This window comes from Sceloporus undulatus, unplaced genomic scaffold (genome assembly GCF_019175285.1).
Source record: "Sceloporus undulatus isolate JIND9_A2432 ecotype Alabama unplaced genomic scaffold, SceUnd_v1.1 scaffold_17, whole genome shotgun sequence".
Lineage (NCBI taxonomy): Eukaryota > Metazoa > Chordata > Lepidosauria > Squamata > Phrynosomatidae > Sceloporus > Sceloporus undulatus.
The window spans coordinates 1,241,488-1,266,784 of record NW_024802939.1 but is presented as its reverse complement, the minus strand read 5'-3'; the positions used below and the strand labels follow the sequence as shown (position 1 = coordinate 1,266,784).

General features: G+C 37.9%; 1 protein-coding gene across 3 annotated transcripts in view; it reads right to left on the bottom strand.

Annotated features, from left to right (window-relative positions):
• Nucleotides 1-3,455: 3,455 nt before the first annotated feature.
• The window catches only part of LOC121917412 (protein SSXT), a 44,616-nt gene continuing 22,774 nt past the window's right edge, over nt 3,456-25,297 (bottom strand). The window contains exons 5-11 of one of the 3 annotated variants that reach the window (XM_042443351.1): nt 20,008-20,235; nt 18,135-18,302; nt 16,597-16,701; nt 14,256-14,348; nt 13,425-13,541; nt 9,498-9,631; nt 3,456-5,068 (exon numbers count right to left, since the gene is read on the bottom strand). In XM_042443351.1, the coding sequence (XP_042299285.1) occupies nt 5,042-5,068; nt 9,498-9,631; nt 13,425-13,541; nt 14,256-14,348; nt 16,597-16,701; nt 18,135-18,302; nt 20,008-20,235 (872 nt within the window). In that variant the 3' untranslated portion in view covers nt 3,456-5,041. The remainder of the gene's footprint in view (nt 5,069-9,497; nt 9,632-13,424; nt 13,542-14,255; nt 14,349-16,596; nt 16,702-18,134; nt 18,303-20,007; nt 20,236-25,297) is intronic. The other 2 variants (XM_042443352.1, XM_042443353.1) reach the window with 2 other exon arrangements.

The following is a 25,297-nucleotide window of genomic DNA, read 5'->3' as shown; positions in this document are numbered from 1 at the left end:
CCGGGGCGGGCGGTCTGGAGGCTCTGTATTCAGCAGAATACACCTCCAAGACGAGTTCCCCTGCCTGTCTGTATCCCGCCAGTGATATTTATAATTTTTATTTTTTTTAACAACCTCTTTATTTGCCCGTTTGTCAAAAGTCACTAAGGTTGTTATTTATAAGTTAGTTTCTTTTGAAAAATCTGAATATTATTAGCAGCTGGATTGTAGTATAAAATATGTTTTCCTCTTGTTGATTCTTGTTGTCACTGCACGTAAAGTAGAGCATAAGCCAGCACTTAACAATGTGATATTACCAAGTAGTGATGCCACAGTCTACAAAAGAACTAATATGAGTTATAGCAAAGTTACAACAGTAATGTAATGCATATTAGATGTTCCAGAAAGGAACTGATTACAGTTAATGCTTAGTTGTAAATGCAGTGGGCCCTTACCTTATGCGGGGGATCCATTCTGGACACAAACACCCCCCCTCACATAAGGGGAATTCCACGTATGCTCGAGCTCCATTAAAAATAATGGAGCTTGTGCCTGCGGCATGCACACCACGGGCGCACACGCCATTACCCCTTCTGGGGATGCCAAGACTTCTTCTGGCACAGCTTTCAGCATATGCGGATACACTGCAATTACTTCTCAGCTCTAGTATTGCCAGTGGGAGATGAGACCAATACAAAGACAATTCAGAATATGTTAGAACAAGAGATAAACCCTAGAAATCTCAAGTGCCTCCAGCTCACACTGTATCCCCAGTTTAAGCCTTCCATGATTCAGTTGTTGCCACTTTCTGCTCTAATATCCCACTTCCAATTCATCATGATTGTGTGTCATTCTGTAGAGAAGCTTACAGTCTCACCTGTTTTACTTTGGTCACATCCACTCACAAAAGCTAATTAGCATGCTACATTAAAGAATGGGAGGAGCAATTAGTACTAAAAGCATATCACCTGAAGGCACTAAGAAGAAGAAATATCAGGAAACACATAGATAGGTAGCACAAGAACTCATTTGAACAACTGTCTCATTACTACATATTGAGCAAAAGGCACCTTTGGATTTACTGTATCCTCCACTGCAGTTTGTGGGCAGAAACATCTAGCTGAGTCTTGGGAGAAGAACATCATGGGCTAGATGGAGTGCATTAGGAAACTTTCTACCATGGTAAGAACAGCAGTGATGTTGCAAAATCATTGGTATTGCCATAGAGAAGTAGATCATAACTTGTCAAATCTGTGATGAGTGTACAATATCTTTCAAAGTATCACTAATAATCCCGTTGAGGAATTCCTCAATCTTGAGGAAGACAGAGAACAGAGCAACCTTGACTCCTATATCCATTTGGCTCTGTTGCCCTCCAGTTGAAAATTTCTGGAAATGCTAGAATGTATATCCAGAATGACAAATCAACAAATCAACATTTGTTGTGGGGCATTCCTTTTCTCATTTGATTTTCACGGGCAGGAAGAACAAGGTATGGTATAAAGACTTAATACTTCTTTTTCTAATAGCATGGCTTGACATTGCTAAACAAGGGAGGACAATAGATTGAATTTCTGTCTCAAAATGGCTGGATAGAGTATGGACAACTGTACTTATGGATAAATTAACCTGTCAAATTCAAGTCTCCAAAAGCTTAATAACAGATATATAGTGCTCCCTTACTTTACACGGAGGATCCGTTCCGGACTCCCCCGTGTAAAGCAAATACCACCTATGCTCGAGCCCCATTTAAATGAATGGGGCTCATGTACGCAGCAGTGCGGTGGCCCCATTCAACCCTATGGGACATGCCGCCCCTTCTGAATGTGAGGGCTATGCTCCAGGACTGTATGTGTAGAATGATAACCATGGATAATCACAAACTCTATTTTTTTCTACCCAAAATGAACACCATCTTTAGCTTTCAGTGGAAGCTGAAGCATACCATAGAATTGTACTAGAGAACCTAGAAATGCCTAGAAAGCACACTTCTCTAAATATTTTTAGGTTCTCCAGTGTGATTCTATGGTATGCTTGGGGAAGTTGGACATAGAATTGTACCTTTAATCTGACCAGACCAGACTACTACATCCATTAAAAGCTCTTACTGTGTCTTTTGTACCTATCTTGACCTTCTAATGAACTTCCCTTACATCAGAATTTTGTCTCAGCATGGTACTATTCTCCCTTGCTCCACAGTGGGCAAAAATAAACATGTGTTCAGACAAGCTGCTGAATGACCATTTGTTCACTGACAAGGTGGCTGGCATATTTTCCAGGGAGGTAAGCATACAGTAGGGAAGGCTGCTAATCACTTATGATAGCTTTACAACCCAAATTGTGAAGGTCATGTGAAAAAAACAGACATTAGTCATGACACAGATCTGCAGTAAACTAACAAGTTCTACAGATTTTACTATTGTTATTGCTGAAGAAAACTTATTATACAGTCTCAGGAACATGATTCTTTATTTTGGCCACAGAGATTTATAGGGTCACATTTTATTTTTATTTTCCTTGAATATGATTGCTACATTAATTGTTACCTTTAACTGTCTACCTTGTAGATCTTTCGTTTTTCCACCTCAAAATACTTTTAACTTCAGCCACAATCATATTTACTGTACAAGGAGACAGCCACTTGCAGCATATAGTACATCATAATTTTGCCATTTTGTGGTATTCTCTGAATGGAATCCAAGTTTATCCTACCTAGAATAGACCAAATGAAATTAATGAGACTTTGTCTCAACTGAGTTAAGTTTCACTTGATTTCAATGTACTTGCTCTCAGTAGGAATAATGTAGGATTTAACCCATTGTTTTGGCATTTTACTTGATGTAGGGTTCAGAATACATTAAACTAAGTGCAAATAATCAAAAGGGAACTATCTCCTAATTTGTTGTTTTAAGGCAATATCAGAGGAATAAGGTAATGTCTGTCACCACCAATTAAAAACTTTTATGAAATAGGACTGTTATAAAACAATTAAACCTTGAAAACACATTATTCCCTAGAAGAGAAACCCTGGAGGAAATTCTGCTTATTAAAACTGCAATTTTAGTTTCCATTAAAAATGAGAATAAGACAACAGAAGATCGGCTGGAAAGACAAATTATTTCTTAATATCAGCTGAGCTTATTTAAATGAGATAACATATCTATAGTAGGTTACGTTCAACACATTTTTTGTCTCAACTCATTTATCTAATTCAGTCATCTTGATTATAGCCTCATGGACTATCATATTCAGAAAGAGTTGTGTAACAAGCAGCCTTCACATATAACAACATGCTGATTACTGAATAGTTAACTCTAATTAACTTGACTAAAGCCAGAGAATTTTGATTACATTCTAAAATACAAATACTATTTGGTTATCCTGGACCAACCATGATAAAATAAAAATTCATAGCAAAGCCTCCAAATGAAATGCCAGAGCAATAGAGATCTAATTTAAAGGAGCAAATGAGGAAATTAAAATCACAAATAATTTATTCTTCTGTTAGAGCTGATGGAATACAATTTTAAACAGCAATGAAGTACACAATGGTGGAGAATTGGCACAGAACCTAAAAGCACTGCATTCATACCAATGTACCTCACATTTTCAGTTCAAAAACTTGATCTTAATATTCAATCAATGTAAAAAATTGTTCTCCATTAAAAATTATGGAGGAATGTGACTTTTGCTGTCTTATTAATTCTGGTTCAGCTATTCCCATTAAAAATATAGCAATACATAATAAACATACATAAGTTTTGGGCTAAATTTAGTTATATCCTTTTAAATATTTACCAAGACTGTTTAAATGCATGTATCCCTGTGCAACACAGTATTCAATAATGCACCTGAACTACAAGAGCAGGATGGTCTTGAACAGTTGTGTCTTCCATGGCTCTACTGCTGATTCAGGTAGTGGCTCCCTTACATGCAATGCTGTAAGCATTAATACAGTTCACAACAGAATTTGGCATTTTAAAAAAAAGACTGCACTAAAATTGCTCTTGGTCTCATATTAACCAGTACGAACATGGACATACACAACAAATGCCTTCTTTCTTAAAGATATTACCTCTCAAAGTATACAAAAAGCTTCTATACTATTTTTGTTACATAGAAATCATACTACTAAAAGTTAAATACATTTATGAAATAAAATATCTGTCAATCTATCTATAGTTTATTTTAAATAATTTGTATATGTAAGCCAGGTTCAATGAGCACTTTTTCAAATTCCTTATTACTGCAATCTGAAAAAGATCACAGCTTGACTTTATATGAAAGCATTACAAGACCTTAATAAATTCAATTCAAACATTCCCGTTACCAAAAAAAATACAGAAAATTGCCACTGCTAGAAACCATTCTTACAAAATAGCTTCACACAAAGTATTTCAAATTAATTCTTCATACTAGACTATGCCTTTGTTGTCCATGATCATCTTTTCATTCAAACAGTTCAGATACAAATTCTTCATACAAACATCTGTCAAGAATGTGTGGTGAGCAACTCTCCTCCTCATACAACAAGACCAACACAGTAAAGAATTCATCATATCCCAATCTATATTTCCTATCTATATGGGTTTATGACCTTGCGTAGTGTACTGCCTTGCATATTCCATAGGAAAAACATAATATATAAAATATTGCTGTTGTAAAAATTTTCCCCTTCCCCTTACAAAAGAATCTGTGGAAAAATATTAAATTCCCGTAACCTTCATAAACATATAATGCTGTTCACATTTCAGTCTGTAACAGTTTGATGTCCAATTCTAAGCTCACTGCAAAATTGTTTGTGAGTGTATTTTCTGTCCAATATTGCCATCTAGAGTACAGATGCAAAAAATTTTTTAGAAAGACTATCATTTTTGTTTATAACTAACCCAGGAAAGCAATATATTGCAAAACAGCCATTTATCAACAACGTGGGGGTACTGTCTTCTGTTTCCAAAACTAGACTGAATTGAAGATTCTCTTCAAAAGGTGACATCCACAATGCTGAAGTAACAATACAGTGGCTAACTTGTACTTGCTATTTTGTATTGAATGTATTTTTTCATTGCTGGTAGTTTCCATACTGCCCCTAAAAATAAATTGAAAGGGTAAATAGAATGTAGCTTTCATATTTTCTCAAAACAAAACCAACATGCAGGGCTTAAACCTAGAAGTCACATAGCTTATACGCATTCTTGAACTTTTTATTTCTTCTAGAATTGACAGAATATTAGCATTTGCTTATTTCATATCTCAAATGTACACTTTTTACTTTAAAAACAGGTTATGCTGGAAATTAACATCATACTGTACTTCAAATAATTGTTCTCTAATTTCCAATTTATTGAATGCCCTTTATCAAATTTTTATACCCTGTACTTTCAAGACAGTGTTTCCAGTGTTCATAATAAAAATTAAGCATATTATTAAAATAAATGCACAGTATAAGATATAACAAAAACAACAGATTAAAAACAGCAGCAAAACTCAGCAGACAGAAACTTCAGGTAATACAGCAAACTACCTCAAACTCATCAATGAAGCTGTTTTAACTGTAGCCTTATTCGGGTGTTCAAAGGATTACATGAGGGTACAAACCTATAAAAAGATTTCATAAGGGTACAAACACTGGGCAAATATGCCCAATGTACCTGCATGTGTTGCTCCCACCACTCCGCCTTTGAACACTCAGCACAAGCAGTGATGTCTGAAGAGAGAGTTTAAGCAAATTCAACAGTACATGCTTAGCATTCACTCCAGAGCAAGCAGAAACCTTATGCAACCAGAGATCCTAATCATGGAGCAGCTTTAAGCATGATCAACAGAACATGCATGACTTCCATACTCAACATAGGAAGACTGAGGTTGGCAGCTTTCCCACACTGGGGACAAAGTTGGCATATAAGGCTTCCAAGCCCTCTCCATAATGCATGTCATCATGCATTCTTTTGAAGGCTTGACTAGAACTACAGGCAAGTGACAATCCCAGTGCCTGCCCAATATCAGTGCAACTGTATTTTAAATCAATTCAATACCGTATAATTTGCATAAAACATAATGCAAAAATCTAGCCTGAAAGGTACAATTTATATACTATTACATAGTAATGACAGACACTGTGGTTAAGGGCTAAATGTAGGAACAAAAAAGTGATCTTTTCTAAGTTGAAGAAATAGTAGAGGCCTAGAATTTTTTTTTAAAAATGAATACGTTCAGCAGCAAATAAGCCTCCTTCAATACACTGTGATACCTTCACAAAACCTTTAAGTTAAGATAGTGCTAACTGAAAAGACTAATATTTACAGATAATAATTCATATTATCAAAGTACAAATCTTTGGTGCAGAATACCCAAAATTAAAAATAGAGATGCCCCTTGTCCTCTAAGCATACCTACATTAAGGATATGATCTGCAGCAACACTAGTGTTGTCACTTTTGTAAGACATATGAGAGCAACATTTTTGGGAAAACTTATAGGAGGATGGCATACAAATCCTAGTGCATTCCTAATAGTCACGTGCTGGCCCTTCAACACTACCTAGCCTATGTACATGCATGCACACACATACATACATAGCTCATTAAGGGAGCTGGAAAGGCAGGATAGAAAAAACTGCAGGAGAGAGAGAGGAATCAACAGACATAATTGAAAAAGATATTTCTCCTATGTCTGATGATTGTGTGATTGTGGATTGCTCTTATAGAGTATCAAAAGAATTGGCTTTTTCATGACTAACCACATGGATGTTTTCCAACAGCCAGAACTCAAGAAAGTCAGTATGACGCATGTGCAATTACAATAGTGTTTATATTCTACAAGTTCTGGCTATTAGATCAGTATTGCACTGTGAAACTTCCTTCCCCTGAATTTCTCTATGCCGTCTGAAAAGATAGCATCCAGATACAGTGCTGTGGAATAAAAAGGGAGCTACAAGTGGGGAAAGACTGGTCCACCCACTTCTAGTGGATTCCACTGTTCAGACAGCAAAGTAAAATACTGGATGCTGTTCTTAATGTCTAGTAAAACAAACAAACAAACAAACAAACAAACAAACACCACCTGACATGGAAGTGATCAGATGTTTAACTGTCAATTTGGATACTGGGTTTTCTGGTATACCGCCTTCAGGTTAATTTTCATTCAAACAGGTTCATTTATATACCACTTCATACTGAACTAACAGTGTCTAAGCAGTTTACAACTGTAAGCTATCAGCCTCCAACAATCTGGGTACTCATTTTAGCGACCTCAGAAGGATGCAAGCCTGAGTCAAGCTTGAGCCCTTTCACTGGTATTGAACTCGCATCCTTATGGTTTTGAGTGAGTGGCTGCACTACAGGCATTTAAAAACTGTGCCACCAGGGTTTTTAGGCTGAAATTTAAAAGGTTTTACACATTCAGTGAGATATTTTATTTTCTCCCCCCCCCCCCAGTGGATAGGAGGTCCACCTGCAAGACCTGAGACTGCTTCTGAAAGTCCCAGTTTCAAAAACTGTTTGCCACATGTTTTCAGGGGCTACTATTTAAGAAACCAAATCCCAAAGCTCTCAGGAGCATAGAACATACTGCATTTTTCTTTGGATTCTGTTCATGGTTTTTAAAAGGCAACATGTCTTGAATCCTCCGCAAAGGGTAGAATAAAAATATAAATAGCAACTCCCACAAGTGCAAGGCCCCTGCAAAATAGTATTACAAAAACATTACCTACAAAACATTGATTTGTTCATTTGTCTCTGTTTTTCTATGTCCAATGGCATATTTTCATATCTAAAGTGAATGGAATTACTCTTTATTCTGCTGTAGGCCTCTGTGGAACCACACACCTGTTCCAGAGTTATTTCTGAGCCTTCTGGAGCAGGTTTATAAGATGCATATGGTGTAGCAAGTGGGAGGGAAAGAAAATCCTAATTCTGAGGGAAGAATGGGTTCCATGAGAAATGCACACTAGATGTACTACCTTAAGTATTTCATTATTCAATTTCTGAGTATAAATTTCTTCAAAGTCTTTCCTCTCCTGAATTTATACTGTGTTGAATCTAATATTAGACTAGTGAAAAAATATTACAATAGCCTTGTTGTTAGCACTTGTGCAACTACAAGTAGAACAACTAGCACATGCAGCAACTAATCTGATGATGATGTAATGAGTTGTGCAATGTTTGTGGCAGTCATGTAGAACCTTAAACACTAGTATGGTGATGATGAATGACACAAAAATCTATTTCATTAGCTTTCATGCAAAAGCCAAATGCCATTATGAATCCATTATCCTTTACAATACTAGAGGATTCTTTTTTGCCTTTACAACAGCAGACTGACCAGTTACACCTCTGCAGTGTCAGATCTATATTCAGATTTAGAAAGGAAAAGGAGAACCATTATAATGCAGAGACACCAAGCAGTGTTAAGAAGTACTCTCCAAAAGTCTATGCATTCAGGTCAAATTCTCTTCTCCATTTTAATTCAGTGGATAGTCCTACCCTTAAAAGGGCTTTGTTAATTTTCTTGCTTGGTCAGATTATCTACTTTCTCTTCAAATATGCCTTTACTTCTTCCCGCACCATGCAATTTTCTATATGAATGTGAGTCTTCTCCCTGCCCCCACAAAGTATTGCTAGAAAGGGCAATGAGAGTCCATATACAATTCCAGTACTACTATGCCATCACTCCAGTTGAGAAGCTCAATATAAAATACTGTGGCTTGGCTTTTACAGGCCTGCATGACCAAAAATGAGGGATGTGGTGGCTTACTGGTTAAGACACTAATTCTGATTACCATAAGGTTGGAAGGATGGCAGTTCGAGGGCCAAGTGCCACATGATGGGGTGAGCTCCTGTCACTAGTCTCAGCTTCTGCCAACCTAGCAGTTCAAAAGCATGAAAATCCAAGTAGATAAATATGTACCACTTTGGTGGGAAGGTAACAGCATTCGGTGCAGTCATGCTGGTCACATGACCACCAGAATAGCCCTCGGACAACGTAAGCTCTTTGACTTAGTAACTGAGATGAGTACCATGCCCTACAGTCAGTTACGACTAGACATTCACATCAAGGGACGACCTTTACCTTTATGAACAAAATAACACCAACATGTCCTGTATCAAGTCATGCACTAGCTGCAGTCAGAAAAGTAGGCCTCTGAATTGTAAACTTTATTCAGTTCAGTAGAACAGTAACAAAAACTAGAAGTCCAATCTTTACTAGTCTAGTCCCTAGGATAGCAGCAGGACTGAGTAAATTCATTAAGTACTAATATCCTCAGTACAATTAGCCATGTAATCTTGGTGGTATTTTGCTTTATCATTCAACAATTATTCATAACCAAACTGTTACACAAAAGTAACAAAATATTTGTAAATATTAGAAAATCATAAATGATACACATATTTGGCATCTGATACTCTCAAGTTGTTAGATGTGCTTGTCAAACATATGCTGCCAGAATGATTCTAAGAGTTATCAAAAAAGTAATGTTTTCTAGTTTTGCAACTATGTATACAAAATTTAAAAATGTACCTGATCATATCCATAAGGCCTTTGTTGTGGTGGCTGTGGGGGTCCAGGTTGTGTAGGTCTATATCCTCCATACTGTTGGCCTTGCCCTTGAGGATAATTGGAATACTGAGGTCCTGGGGCATTTTGTGATGGACCTGAAATATTTAGGTACCCGGATTTCAGCAATTCAACCATTAAAGCAACACAACCAGAAAGAAAGTAATAAAATATAACAGCACCTATACTTTTCATTTCCTTGAAGCAGAAGGCATTTATACTATTTAATATATATATATATATATATATATATATATATATATATATATAACTACAGTATCTAGCTTTACTAATAGGATCACTATTTAAAGCAAAGCTCCTAGTCTTTTTTAAAAACAAGGACGAAGTATAATTACAGTAGGCCCTTCCTTTATGCAGGAGAACCGTTCCGGGTCTCCCTGCATAAGGGGAATTTCATGTATGTTCGAGCCCCATTCAAAAGAATGGGGTCTGTGCCTGTGGCGTGGTGCGTGCACGCGCCATTACCCCTTCCGGGGGGCGCCGACCCTTCTTCCGGCACGGGTTTAAGCCTATGCTGAAACCTGTGTAAGTCGCGCCCGCATATGACACGGGCGCACTGTACCATGTTTCTCTGTTAAAGTTCAGCTTTGATAAACAAATCCTGCTTCTTCTTCTTCTTCTTCTTCTTCTTCTTCTTCTTTCTGGCATGAAGGCAGGCAGGGCATACAAGTATACTAGAAATATTCCTATCAGAAGCAAGTGTAAGAACTCTTTTGGAAGCCTTAATTGTTCCTTTCCAAGCACTCCACGTGCTTGATGATATCATCTTTGTTCTACTGTCGAAAGGAAAACATAGCCATAGAAAACAAAACCATCAGGGGCCGGCCTGAAGACAGAGGCTCCTCCCTCCCTAACTGTCATCGTTCGGCCTCTGAGGGAGAGAGAAGGCTGTCCCAGTACCATCAGGGGCCGGCCTGAAGACAGAGGCTCCTCCCTCCCTAACTGTCATCGCTCGGCTCTGAGGGAGGCGAAAGGCTGTCAGTCAGAGACTACCATACGGGGCCAGCCTGAAGCCAGAGGCTCTCCATCCCTTTCATCGTTCGCCTCTGAGGGTAGAGAGAGGCTTGAGTACCATCAGGGGCCAGCCTGAAGACAGAGGCTCCTTCCTCCCTAACTGTCATCGATCGGCCTCTGAGGGAGAGAGAAGGCTGTCCCAGTACCATCAGGGGCCAGCCTGAAGACAGAGGCTCCTCCCTCCCTAACTGTCATCGATCGGCCTCTGAGGGAGAGAGAAGGCTGGCCCAGTACTATCAGGGGCCAGCCTGAAGAAAGAGGCTCCTCCCTCCCTAACTGTCATCGTTCGGCCTCTGAGGGAGAGAGAAGGCTGGCCCAGTACCATCAGGGGCTAGCCTGAAGAAAGAGGCTCCTCCCTCCCTAACTGCCCGCCTGCCCGCTTTCCACCTGGGCAGGAGTGGCCCAGAGAGACTCTTCCTTGCCGCCGGAGCGGCGTTTCTCCAGGGGGAGATTCTGGAATCCGGAATCTGTAATCTGTACTGTATTGTATTTTCATTTTGTTTTGTAAACCGCCGTGATCATAGGAACGGCGGTATATAAATAAAATTTCAATCAATCAATCAATCAAATAGCTAGTGGGATCTAGTGTTCAAATACTCCAATGCTTCCTATGAGTCTGTGGAATCCACTTAAACTAAAAGAGTTATAACTATCTAAAAACAGTAGGGAAACTCTCAAATATAGCCAAGCCTATTTGTGAAGATAACTTAACTTGATTGATCACTTGGAAGCATGTTTTTAATAAGTCATGAATCTATGAGATAACACAGTGGGCCCACAAGGTAATACAATTGTCACCCAAATACCCTTCACATGCTCCTTGCCCCACACAGAGAGAATGCTTCAAGAAAAGTATTTTCTTGAACAATTGTGGTTAAAACTGTGGCAATTCAGATACAGGAGAACTACCATATTGGTTCGGGACAACAGTGTATTTACCCATTCTCAGATATAGCACAATTAACAAAAGGATGACTCAAGTGCAAGACAATTCCCTGCCTGAAAACCAGTCTGAACATCTTTTCAGTTTTAATATTCCAACTGGAGCTCTATTCCACCATCTAAATATGTCGTGCTACCTAGGTTGGTATCCAGCAGTTAGTATCCAGTTGGTATTCACTCATACTTTTAAGATTAAAATCAAGTTTAGAAATGAGTATTAGTCAAACAGAAAACAAATCCTGTAAAGCAGCAAATAGGCTAGTAAAGGGTTTTCCATCCAGGTGCAGAGCCTGACCACTGTGCATGCAAGCTCAAGGCTATTTTTTTTAATGTGCAACAATAAGTCACAAATGAATATTATGTCTAACAGGTGTTTCTGTTTGCTTACTAAACAGTAAAGTCCCACTCAGATCTTTCCATTTTATCTAGTTAATGGGTGAAATTCTGAAATACTCCAGGATAAGTTTGAGGTCCTATTTTTTTTCCTGAAACCAAACCTATGAATTTGCATGCACCCTGAGAAAGCTCTGTTATGTTGGTTTCATGATAGGCTTTACGTAAGCCCCATTTTTTTACTGTTATTATGACTTGCAACATTCCAAATGGTAGGTGATGTCACTTATCCCAACACTGGAAATATTGCCATTTTACAACAATGTTACCCGAGAGGGTGGGTTTTGTTTTGTTTTGGACACTGAATATATTCTACTACAGGGGTAGGCAACCTGCGGCCCGCGGGCCGGATGCGGCCCGGCAAGGCCCTGGGACCGGCCCCCGCCCGATCCTGCTGCCGATTGCCGCCGGAGCCTTTGGCCTCTCGCGTGAGGGCGTGGGGCCTTTGGCCTATCAGGAGGAGGTGGGCAAGGGGGGCAATTGTCTATAGAAGCCTCCAAAACATGCATTTATATTAACATTTTTAAAAAAAATCAGCAATTTTTTTTGTGTGTCCTCCATTTTTTTTAAAAAAGTGCCTTCCATTTGAAAATTTTGTCCTACATTTGTCCCGGTTTATTTATTTATTTCAATTTTTTAAAAAAATTATTTAATTATTTATTTTTTGGCTTCGGCCCCCCAGTTGTCTGAGGGACAACAACCCGGCCCCCGGCTCAAAAAGGTTGCCTACCCCGTTCTACTACAACAGGGATGGAAATCAGGCACTCTTCCAGATGCCATTGGACTTCAGCTACTAGCATTCCTTACTATTAGCTGTGCTGGCTAGGGCTGTTGGGACTTGAAATTCACCAACATCTGGTAGACCAAATGATTCCAATCTCTTTGGTATAAGATAAATTCTTGTTTCCTGTTTCTTTTGTTATCTGGAGGAACAACATACTTGAAGATGGCAGGTTATCTCATAGAGCGGATCCAGTTTTAAAAATAGTCTTTGATTCTGAGAAACTGTTGGCAGACTCTAACCCTACAGAGAAAAATTAGGCATCTCCTTTTATTTGTTTCAAATGATTCAAGTTCCTTACAATACGTCTGTATTAATTCATTATACTGTACACTGCCTTTGGATTTGAATATTCTGTATCTTCCTGCATTCACAATTGCTCTGTTGCACTGTATTGCCACTTTTAAACAAACATTTTCACGGTCAAAAGAGAAGTATGAAGAACAACTGGAATGAGGAAAGCAATCACTACTGTCTTTCCTTGATACAGTCGGCCCTTCTTATACACGGATTTTTTATACACGGATTCAAGCATACACGGTTTGAAAATATTCCAAAAAAGTATAAATTTACCTTGATGTTCCATTTTTTATAAGGGACACCATTTTGCTATGTCATTATATTTAATGGGACTTGAGCATACACGGATTTTGTTATACACGGGGGATCTTGGAACCAAACTCCAGCGTATAACAGGGGTCCACTGTATTTTAACAAATAACTTATCTCTTCCTACTTACCATAGCCTTGCTGTTGTCCAGGATAACCCTGCTGACCTGGGTACTGCTGCTGCTGATAGCCCTGCTGTTGAGGCGGTGCTTGGTATGCATCTTGCTGTTGGGCATACTGTGAATTTCCTGAAATATGAGGTGAAGCAAAAAGAATTAAAGGCACTTTCTATGGTTTTGCTCTGTTTTGTTTAAAGATGCACAGTGAACACCACAAAAACAAAACGTAAATGCAATTTTGATCTCAAAAACTGAACAAAACGAAGAAAACAAACCAAAACAGAAGGAAGTCAGCCAAACAAACTGCAGTTAAAGCCAAATTTTGCAAGGCTAAACTGCAGCATTTTCAGCATCTCTGCCAAACGAGCATTAAGTTTACTGGAACATGATGCCATGACTTGAAAAGGCCATGACTATGCTAAATGGAAAAAAAAAGGACAAAATTAAAGACAGCTACAGAGCACAGACTAGCTACACAAATCAGCAAGCTGTTTCCTAATGGCACTATATTTATATGTTTATGTACACACAAAATATATAACTAGATCAATGGGTTTATGTTTAAATAAAAGATACAGTTGAAAAAAAATGCTAACATTGTTTTAGTCATTTTACTGCTGTTAGAGAATTGACAAATTTAAGGTTATAAGTTTAGATGTTTGCAAGAAACTAATTTGAATGCTTCAAGTTCCCTGCAATTTTCAACAGCCAGCAACTAGTAGTCTACAAGAGCTTTGCATGGGTAGGAAACAAGTTATGTTGTGCAAGAATTGGTGTTCCTTTGTGGAAGGGGAGAGGAAAGGGAACGTGTGTGCGCATGTGTGTGTGAAGGTATATAGATACCTCCTTCGTAGTAATGTTGGGAGGAATCCTCATAAGGCCTATCGTAGCCTTGTTCAGGATACGACGGTTGCTGATAACCGTAATCACTATGACCTACATCGATTCGACAAGAGACAGGAAGAAACGTTAATGGCCTCTGAGTGAAAACCCTAAAAAGATTTCATCTTCAGTGTCAGCTGGAAATACATAAAAAGAATCTTTGAACTGAATTATAAGGATTTACCAATAGGATTTCTTTTCATACTGAATTAACATGTGACACGGGGAAAAATTAGCTAATGATGAACATTTAGAAAAATCACAGAGAGAAATGGTCTTAAGCTTCTAATAATCTTTGTTAGGGGGAAACGTACTTTATCTTCTTTTTAATGAAAGCATTTAGTCCTTTCACATGTAAATAACCTGAATTTAATTCAAATGAACAAAGAAACCAATTATCATACTTTGCTGAACACCTGTTCTACTGATTTCCAAGTCAAAAGCATATGCTGTTAAAAGCAGTGTGAACTACAACAAATAAAGCTCGATGAACTTCTAAATAACTTTTATACAATAGTTGCATGAAATATCTATCAAAAAATTAATATCAGCCACACACACCCAAACCATTATTCATTGATTGTAAGGTGTACAAAGAGAAATTCTCGTACAAATTCTCATTTACCATATTTGCATAACCAGGGAATATTGGGGATGCCCGCCACTGGGATCCAAGTGACTTCATGTTTCCTTTGCTTTAGGATTTCATATAGTTCAGCTTGCAGTTAGAAATGTAGTTCATTATGTACTCTTGGACAGATACATATATAATCTAATAATTCTTCTTAGAACTTTTTGTTGAAAGGGGGCATTACATATTATCAAGACACCTACCAGTTTTATAGGCATTATCTGGCTTAAAATGTTTATTTTCCCGATTGTGGGTTTCTCACATTTTATTCATTGATATATCCATAACTAATTTTGTTTACAGTGTTTAATTCCGATATCTTGCTATTTTTCTGGTGGTTAAAGCAAGTCCTTTTATAATTACTACTTGGTTTGTAGATCACGTTTTACATGTCAACTGTTGGTGAGTGGTACTCAAAAGTAACAGAACAGTGGATCCTTTAATTTACCTTATTGCAAATCAACTTCAGAAAATGTTTGCCCAAATTGTCTAAGCCATAGTCTCTAAAGTGATCAAAATAATTATTTTGGTGCTGGGTTACGCATAGCATAAAGCAGCTATGTGTGAGATCTCTTCTGGGAATTATTAACCACATTATTAAGATAGGTTTTTGTGGAACTCTGTCTTACCGTTTTCTTACATGTCACAAAACTAACTCCAGGCTGGCCCAGCGCAAATGTTACTCAAGGCTATGTTGTGACGTGTATTAAGTAAACCATGAACACGATGGTGACTAATGTCAAATGGGTTGCTTTAAAACTTAGCAAAACCAGCTTGAATATGTTTAGAAAATAACATACAATTGATCTGTAACAACAGTCACTCTGAAATAAAGATTACATTGCAAGAAGTAATCTACCATGCACCCTGAACTTCACAAACTAACATACAAAGTGTCATGCTTGCTTTCACAGTAACCATGAATTAATAAATACCTCTTTTGTCTCTCCTTTATACCATTTCTAAAAAGTGAATTTAAAGCAGATTTACGTCTCTTTGCATGTATAAAAATATCTAATTTAGAAAAATATCTTTGGAGCTCAGAGAGGCTGACTTTGTTATTCCTTGAAATGCAATTCATTCCAAAAATTATACACTGTCTAGAATCAGAAGTATGCATAAAGGAAAATTATGTGGTCTCTGTAGTTATTCAAATGTGTTATTATGGGTATAGCTTCCCAAACTTTTATAAACACACATAAACATACACACAAAGAGAAAGAGAAAGACAGAGAGCATATTTTTGAAAGCATATTGATTGTTCTGTTAAAGGTTCTGAATGTCAATGCAATCAGCTAAATTCAATTTAAAATGTCTTATTTTAAAAGTAAAAATGGACTGTATATAGACATATTACATATGTCTGTGAGTAGACATACTGCATCAACTAATCTATACAGAGTGTGGGAAAATGCCATACTTGTAGACAAACAAGGGGATTCTAATAAAAAGTTATTAAAAGCTGTACCAGGGTAATAGAACCAATTACAAATTTAATATTTTAGCTATAAAATAGAGTTACTGATTGGGCTTCAAATTACTGAACTTGTAAGCATTAGCAAATACTGTATAAGATGCGTTCTAGTGATCAGTTACTAAAAACTGTTCAGCCAATAGTTTTGTTTACGGGCAGGTATGTAAAATGGGAAAGTTAACATTATGAGAGATTACCATCAGGGTAATATTGCTGGTTCATGCCTTCTGGAGGACCTTGTCCACCATGACTGTATTGGTCCCCATAATAGTCTTCCTGGCCTGAGTACTGCTGTGGTGGGCCTGAAAAACCACAACCAGTCAATATGTAAATAACTTATTTTCTCTGTTAGCACGCTCACTTATGTCTCAATTTAATATGAGAAACAGCCCTCATCTACAGACGTCCCCCACCCATGTCATTATGTTTTGGAAAGCATACTTAATGTTTTGTGATTATACATTTATATATTATGCAAAGCTACTGAACTTTGCTAAATACCAGGATGATATATATATTTCTAAAAACATAGAAACAATATATATCTATATATATAAATATATATATAGATATATATAGATATATATACAGTTGTTGTTCTTTTAAAAAGAGGTAGAAAGCTATATGAACATTTAAAGTAATGACCTTTTTTAGCTTCAAGTACTGTTTTGGGGGATAATGTAATGCTATAAGCTTGTAAATAACCTTGTAAATTTGTCAGCGTACTTGGGGGGGGCGGGGATCTAGATTTGCCTCCAAGTGCCAAGGAAAGGGAGCTTTACAAAAGCTGGCTCCTTTAGGCCTAAGATGACCAGAGAGTAGGCAGGCAGACATTTTTTAAAAAAATCTTATTTGCACACTAGTACTTTCAGTGTGCATCTGAAAAGTTAATACAAAGAAATGTAGAAAGTATGCAGGAATATAGATAGAATCATATACTAACTGCAGTCTGACCTTCTTCCAGTGCTGGGCCTTATGTAGCCAAAATAGCACCATCCACGCAAGGGCAAGCTCCAGTAATTATAGGACAAAAACTGTTGGCAAAAAACCCCCTAAAGGGTATGTGGTGCGTGTGTAAAAAAACAACAACAGCTCAGTAAGAATCATAGAATCGTAGAGTTGGAAGAGACCACAAGGGCCATCCAGTCCAACCCCCTGCCATGCAGGAAATCACAATCAAAGCATCCACCACAGATGGCCATCCAGCCTCTGCTTAAAGACCTCCAAGGAAGGAGACTCCACTACACTCGGGGGGAGTTTGTTCCACTGTCGAACAGCCCTTACTGTCAGGAAGTTCCTCCTAATGTTGAGGTGGAATCTCTTTTCCTGCAGTTTGCATCCATTTATCTGGGTCCTAGTCTCTGGAGCAGCAGAAAACAAGCTTGCTCCCTCCTCAATATGACATCCCTTCAAATATTTAAACAGGGCTATCATATCACCTCTTAACCTTCTCTTCTCCAGGCTAAACATCCCCAGCTCCCTAAGTCGTTCCTTGTAGGGCATGGTTTCCAGACCTTTCACCATTTTAGTTACTCGACTGAGTATACTCCATGGTCACAGTATTTTGACTACTGGGAATAGGAGAAACTGAACGGAGGAGTCAAAACCATGAGTTCTCCATATTACAGCATTTCTTCCAGGTCCCACTAGTTAAGATATAAACAAGATGCTCAGCTGAAAGCTTCTCATGTGTACTAATTAGTCAAACATTAAAACATGCAACTTCTAAACTTACCCTGCTGTGGTGGCCTGTATGGAGGAATCTGCCTCTGTCCCATCATGTGGTTTCCTTGGTTAACTTGGCCCATCATTCCCATTGGTGGCTGTTGTCCCTGATAATGCTGTCCACCTCCCTGGGGCATGTTGTACTGCTGAGAAGGAGGTTGCTGGTGCATCATTGGGCCTACAAAGTGAAAATCAATAGCAACTTTTAAACTAACTGTCTTCCTGTAGCTTAAACTGAAAAATACTCTAGCCATAATTTAGTGCAAAATTGACCAAAACAATCCCTGAAAAATAAAGTCTGTACAAGACATGTGAAAAATAGGTGTGGCATGCAGAACATCATATATTTTCTACATTAATTGTTTGTTCAATTTATACCTTGGCTTTCCTCATACACAATAAAAGAAACCTATTCATGGTCTCTTCCTAAGATTGAAATTGAAAGTTAATTTTTAAAAAGTAACTTAAACTGCAGTAAGTACCACGTTTCTTTCCTTCCAAACTACCAGAGAAAAAGGCTGGATATAAGTGCAAGCAAGCAAGCAATAAATAAAGTTCATGGCAGCTCATTTATGATAATTTAAAAGCCGATAGTATTTTTGGAATAACATAAAAGTTATTTAAAAGGAGAAACAAGGTCTGGTAAATGCTGAAGATATTCCAAAAGAATTTTGAGTTCAGTAGTCCTTGTAGTGTAGCTAGAGGGTGGCATTGTTCCTTTCTTCAAATAAAAATTCTGAATCCCAGAACATTTTTCTTCACTTCCGAAATTTCAAGCATTGCAGAGATTGAGACACTGAAAATCATTCTCACTTAGAACACATATGTTAACATTCCTTTGGTCGTTTTGCCTGTCCCCTTCATTCGGATGCCTAAACTCTATTGCTAAATGCTAAATGAATATTTAAATTACTGCAATTTCCATCCTTTGAGGGTAAAGATGGGTGCTCAGAAGGCAATTGCTTCTTCACCACTTTCCCCCATTTCCCAAGTTTCCTATTGCTTTCAATTATTCCCACTAAAACTTCAACTTTCTTTAAGCTAAGACTACTCCAGAAGAGTAGTCTAATACACAGGTCTTCAGTTCAACGTGAAGTCCAATTCATGTATGAACACACTATATTACTATGGGGAAGGTTTCTCACTAAAGTTGGAAAGATATACAGCAAACAATAAAATACAGCGCGCTTGTGTCATACGCGGGCGCGCCTTACGCGGCTTGAGCATACACGCTCAAGCCGTGGGGTGCGCGTGGGGTGGCGCGTCCCATTCAATTGAATAGGCGCGTGCGCCCATTGCGCCCATTGCGCCCCGCGCGCCACCATGTACGAGCCCCGCTGTTTACAATGGGGCTTGAGCATAGGCGGAATTCGCTTTACGCGGCGGGATCCGGAACGGATCCCCGCATAAGGCGAGGACCCACTGTATGTTTCTACAGCATGAAAAACATCCAGAATATGATGAACTGTACATCTCCTTCTTTTTTAGTTTATGGTTCTCTTTATAACTGAGGAGATGGAGGTGGGAGTATGGAGAAGTGGAAAAATGAGCAAATATTGTTGATACTAGTTTCTGTGTTCTATGAAGGGTCAGCAGAAAATAAAATTATATACCTAATATGAAAATAAACATCATATAATATATACTGTACATGTATATTAGAAACTTATTATGGCTTTCCTTCACATGCTGCAATTCCTTTCTAGACTGCAAGAACGTTCAGAGAATTGACAGAAAAGTTGTTAAGAGAAACTAACTCAATACTTGTTCATCTCACAGAAGAACAAGACATGAAAGTACACTTTGACTGATTTAGGAACTTTAAAAAATCTCCTTAATTAATTTTGCTTTATTTATGACAGTCAAGACATTTCTTCATTTACCTTGATTTGGTGGCATACTTATGTTTGGTCTGGGACCATAGTTGGCCATAGGCTGTCCTTGGCTCATTGTCATTTGATTCTGTCCAGGCATACTCTGAGAAGATGGCACTGAATGATTGTAACCTCCCATGGACCCATGACTATTTGCAGGTATGTTCATAGAACTGTTTGACATGTTAAGTTGGTTCGGTCCAGGTCCAGGTCCCTGCATAGGCATGTGGTTAGGTCCTTTGAAGAAAAACAAATTATTAAAGTATCTTGAAAATACAGATCATCCTGATAAAATTAATGATTGGGCAGATCAACAAAATCTGTAATTACCTCATATGTAATTTATTGACTTCCTCCCAAACCCAAACAAAAAAGTTTTATGGTAGCCTAAATCCAATTGTTAGTCTCAAATAGAGTAGCCATACTGAGTCAATGGAATTGTGTAAACTGGATTTTTTACGCCATTAATTGTTAACATTTATAAATCTACCTGTATGTTTCTACCTGCAGATCACGTAGCTACTGATGACCAAAATAGAAGAGAGATGTTTATACAAGTTCAAACACTTTAAATTAATACCTGAGGGGTAAAACCATGGTTTTTAATTGCTGTCCCTTAGAAAGGGTTCTCTAAGAAGAAAATACATTAACAGAGATTCTTCCAGCAAGGAAAGCTTGCCAGGCATAGCCCATCTCCCCCCTGCAATATGCAGCCAGGATAGCCAATGTTAAAAAATGGTGACTGTTAAAGTTGAACAAGATCTGGAAGGCCACAGAATTCCCATCACTGTTCTAGACTGCACATTTAAGTTTTGTATGGCAACAGTCAAGATATAGTTTTCATCAGCCATGTTAAAACAGGGTTAAAGTAACATATTAAAAGAAGTGGGGAGTTCTCACAGGAGAGACAGGAATCACATGAGGCCATGGCACACTTTTCTTTTCCTAACTGTAGTTATGAGATTGGGAATGAAAAACAAGCTACAGTTATAGTTCATATTACACAAATGAACAGCTTCAAAAGACTTATGTTTATTATAAGTTTATTATAAAATTACTCTTGACAACAGTTACTAAAGTAACTATGTACATGCACAAAAGGAAGCTGCATATGCCACAGATGCTCTCCCCACTTTTAATGGCCATACTTTGCCAGCTGATATGGCAAATTTACTGTTTACACAGAACAGCAGTTTCACTTTTCACTAGAAGGGTTCAGATTACAGAACTAAAGAAAGAAAACCATATATACCACTATATTTCCACAGATACACTCTCATGGCTTCAAACTCTCAGGATGAATAATCTTATCATATATACAGAAAAATCTCTTAATTAATGTATTTTCTAGAACTGTAAGTTGCATCCTATTTCCTCTTTCCATTATATCCCCTTACTAGGTTTTTTAAAACATATCATTAAGATACCATAATTTTAAAAGATGTGTTGATGTTCCAAGTGGCATTTTCACACATTTATTTGTTTTCTTGATCAGAAAATGGCTACATGGAAATCATGACTCTCAACCTCCATGTTTCTGTTCAGAGGATGGCCAGAACTACTTAGCTTCTGAGACTGGAAATAGGGTTGCCATAATTCTCTACTATAAACTGGGACAAAATGTAGGACAAAATTTAGACCAAAATTTAGGACAATTGTAGGATAAAATTTAGCCCCAAATGTAGGACATTTAAGGTCCTCCATTTTTTTTAAATGGCCTACATTTGGGGCTAAATTTTATCCTACCTTGTCCTAAATTTTGGTCTACATTTTGTCCTACATTTTGTCCCGGTTTAGAGTAGAGAATTATGGCAGCCATAATTGGAAAGGACTGGTTCCTCGTGACTCATATACTGCCATAGGCCCAAGAAATACTCCTCACTTATTTCTAATTTTTTTTCAGCCCGTGTAAAACCTAACTAGGAAATGCATGAGAGCAATAAATTTGACACACAGTTTCCAGGCTCTCTGGAACTGTATATCAAATTTATTGCTCTCCTGTAGTGCATGACACCAATTTGAAGTTGAAACAGTTTTCTTTTTTCATTATTAATACATTGCTTGAGGTATACAGGCATACATTATTGTGAAAGCATCACTGGCTCCTGGTCCATTTGAAAATCCAATTCAAATTGCTGATTCTTACCTTTAAAACCCTAAGCTGCTTATGGCATGAAAATTAAAAGGGCCAACAACTCCATTTTCCTTTTGACTCATATTGTCAGAGGCGATATCATGACTTGGGAGTTTTGGGGACCAGTTTTGACTGGTCCACTAGCTGCGCCTTTTTCCAGATATGGTTAACCAAAGTAGCACATGCACCATTAACTTCCAGAATGAACTAATGCAGTTTTGTTCATTTGGAGCTTCCCCACAAGTATATTTGGAAGCTACAGTTATCACAAAATGCCACAGCTAGATCCATCACATGGAGACTGTTTGATTCTGGCCTTTAAAAAATTGCACTGGTTTCCATTATATTTTCAGTCTGAATGCAAGTTGCTACTGATAACACTTAAAGCCTCAATACATATTTGAGACCTCAATACTTTAAAGAAACTCAATACATAATGGGGACCTCAATACTTTAAAGAGCACTTCTCTCTGTACGTCCACACAAGACTGAGGTCTGCTAAAGGGGTCCTCCTTTGTATCCCACAGGTGGGGGCAACATATTGTGTGAGAACATAAGAAAAGGCTTTCTATAGTACGGCATCCCAGTTGTGCAATGCCATCCCCTTAGAGGTCCAAATGGTGTTAATCTGGGCTTCAGTGTCTGCTTAAAATATGGCTTCTTATTAAAACCTTTGGAATAAAATAATTTTATTTGTTTATGTACATGATTTAAATGGTTTAACTAATAGCTAATTTTAAAATGTTTTAGACTGTGAATTACCATCTACTATTTTATGTTTTAAATCACTTAAATTGTACACTTTTCTGAATATAGAGGGTGGAATATAAATACAGGGTAGGAGATAAATATTTTGTAAAGTCGAAGGCTTTCATGGCCGGCATCCATAGTTTTTTGCTGGTTTTTCGAGCTATGTGGCCATGTTCCAGAAAAGTTTCTTCCTGACATTTTGCCAGCATCTGTGGCTGGCATCTTCAGAGATAAATATTTTATCAATAAAATAAAGCTATAAAATAAAACAGTAGAAATAATACACAGGAGAGCTATACAAAAGAGATGATAAAGTGAATGACACATGGAACAAAGAATAATACCCAAAATTTTAGAAATCAAGGTGGAACCTGCATTAAGAAAAATGAGGAAGAATGAATCACCAGGAACAGATGATACTTCAGATAAACTGCTACTATCCACACAGACAGAAACAAATCTAGTGTTAACTAAAATATGCCAACAGATATGGAAAACAGTGGCCAACAGATTGAATAATCAATAAACATCCCTATCCACAAAAATGAGACACAAAACACTTCAGCAGCTAAGGCCATAGCATTAATTTCCCAGGCAAGCAAATTTATACTCATAATTGTGCAGCACAGACTTCAACCATATATGGAGAGAAAAATCCCAGGTTCGTGTGGGGGCTCAAGAAAGGAAGAGGCACTACAGACCACACTGCGAACATACAATGTTTAATGGAGCAATCAATATATTTCAGAAAAAAATTAGCATGTGCTTTATAGACTATATCAAAGCCTTTGACTGCATAGATCACAAAAAACTATGGAAAGTCTTTACAGAAATACGAGTACTACTCCATTTGATAGTCCTGGTGAGGAATCTCTAATTAGGACAAGAGGCTATTGTTAGAACAGAATATGGAGAAGCAATGGTTCCCAAGTGGCAAAGGGGCAAGGCAAGGCTGGACTGCATTCTATCACCCTATTTGTTCAACTTGCATGCAGAAAATATCATAGGAAGTGCAGGTTTAGAATAAAAGGTGGAGGAGTGAAGATAGGAAAAAGGAAAATAAGATATGCAGATGACACCATACTACTAACGGAATAAAATCAGAGACTTGGAAGAATTACTAAGGAAAACTGAAGAAGAAAGTGCAAATGCTGCCCTACTGCTGAACATAAAGAAAACAAAAATAAGGACCACAGAGATCTACATAAATTTTAAACTAGATAATGAGAAAACCAAAATAATTAAAGATTTCATGCACCTTGGATCAAATATTGATCAGAATGGCGAATGTAGTCAAGAAATCAGAAGAATAGGAATGGAAAGGGCAGCTATGAAAGAACTAGACAACATCCTAAAGTGTAAAGATATACAACTGAGCACTAAAGAATTGTCCCAGCCATTGTATTCCCTATCACCACGAATGGATGTGAGAGCTAGACAATGAAGAAAGGAAAAGAAGAAAATCAACTAATTTGAGATGTGGTGCTGGGAAAGAGTGCTAAGGATACTGTACACAGCTAAAAAGACAAACAAATGGGTCCTAGGACAGATCAAGCCTGAACCTTTCCTGGAAACCAAAATGATGAAACTGAGCCTGTAGTGCTTGGTTTGTATTAAAGAGACATTGCTGAATGAAGCTAAGTGTTTGTTTTTTAAGACTGGTGGTTGGGACAGTCTCCCTTACTGAGTTGGCCGAGTTGGTAGTGTTGGAGTTCATTTAGCTTGTTATACTGGGAGATGTCAACATCCAGACAGTCACTGTTCTGTCAGGAGCATGTCAAGACTTGATGTTTGCCATGAAAACATGGATCTGTCCCAAGTAATATCAGGTGCTACCCTTGCTGCCCAACAACCATTTCAATCTGATTTCAAGACTAGTTATTGGATGAAGACAGTTTTGTTTGCCTTGGTGCATGAACTATGCAGGGAACTGGACAGAGGGAGTGTATCCCTGTTGATTCTGCTGGACCTCTCAGCAGTTTTTGATACCATCAGCCATGGTATCCTTCTGGGCCACCTCTCTGGGATGGGACTTGGGGGTCATGTTATGTAGTGGTTCTGGTCTTACTTGGAAGGGTAAACTCAAATAGTAGTAATGAGGGACTCCTGTTTGATACCCTGGCCATTGACCTATGGAGCTCTTCAGGGTTCTATGTTTTCCCCAAAGATGTTTACATGAAATTATTGGGCGAAGTCATCCAGAGTTTTGGGGTTCGATGACACCAGTATTCTGATAACACTGAACTCTATCACTCCTTCGCATCTGATTCCAAGGAAGCCATCTCCATACTGAACCAATCTCTGTTGTCAATAATGGACTGCATCAGCGCCGTGTAAATTTACAGCACTTTATAAATAAAGGAGATGATGATGATGATGATGATGATGATGATGATGATGATGATGATGATGATG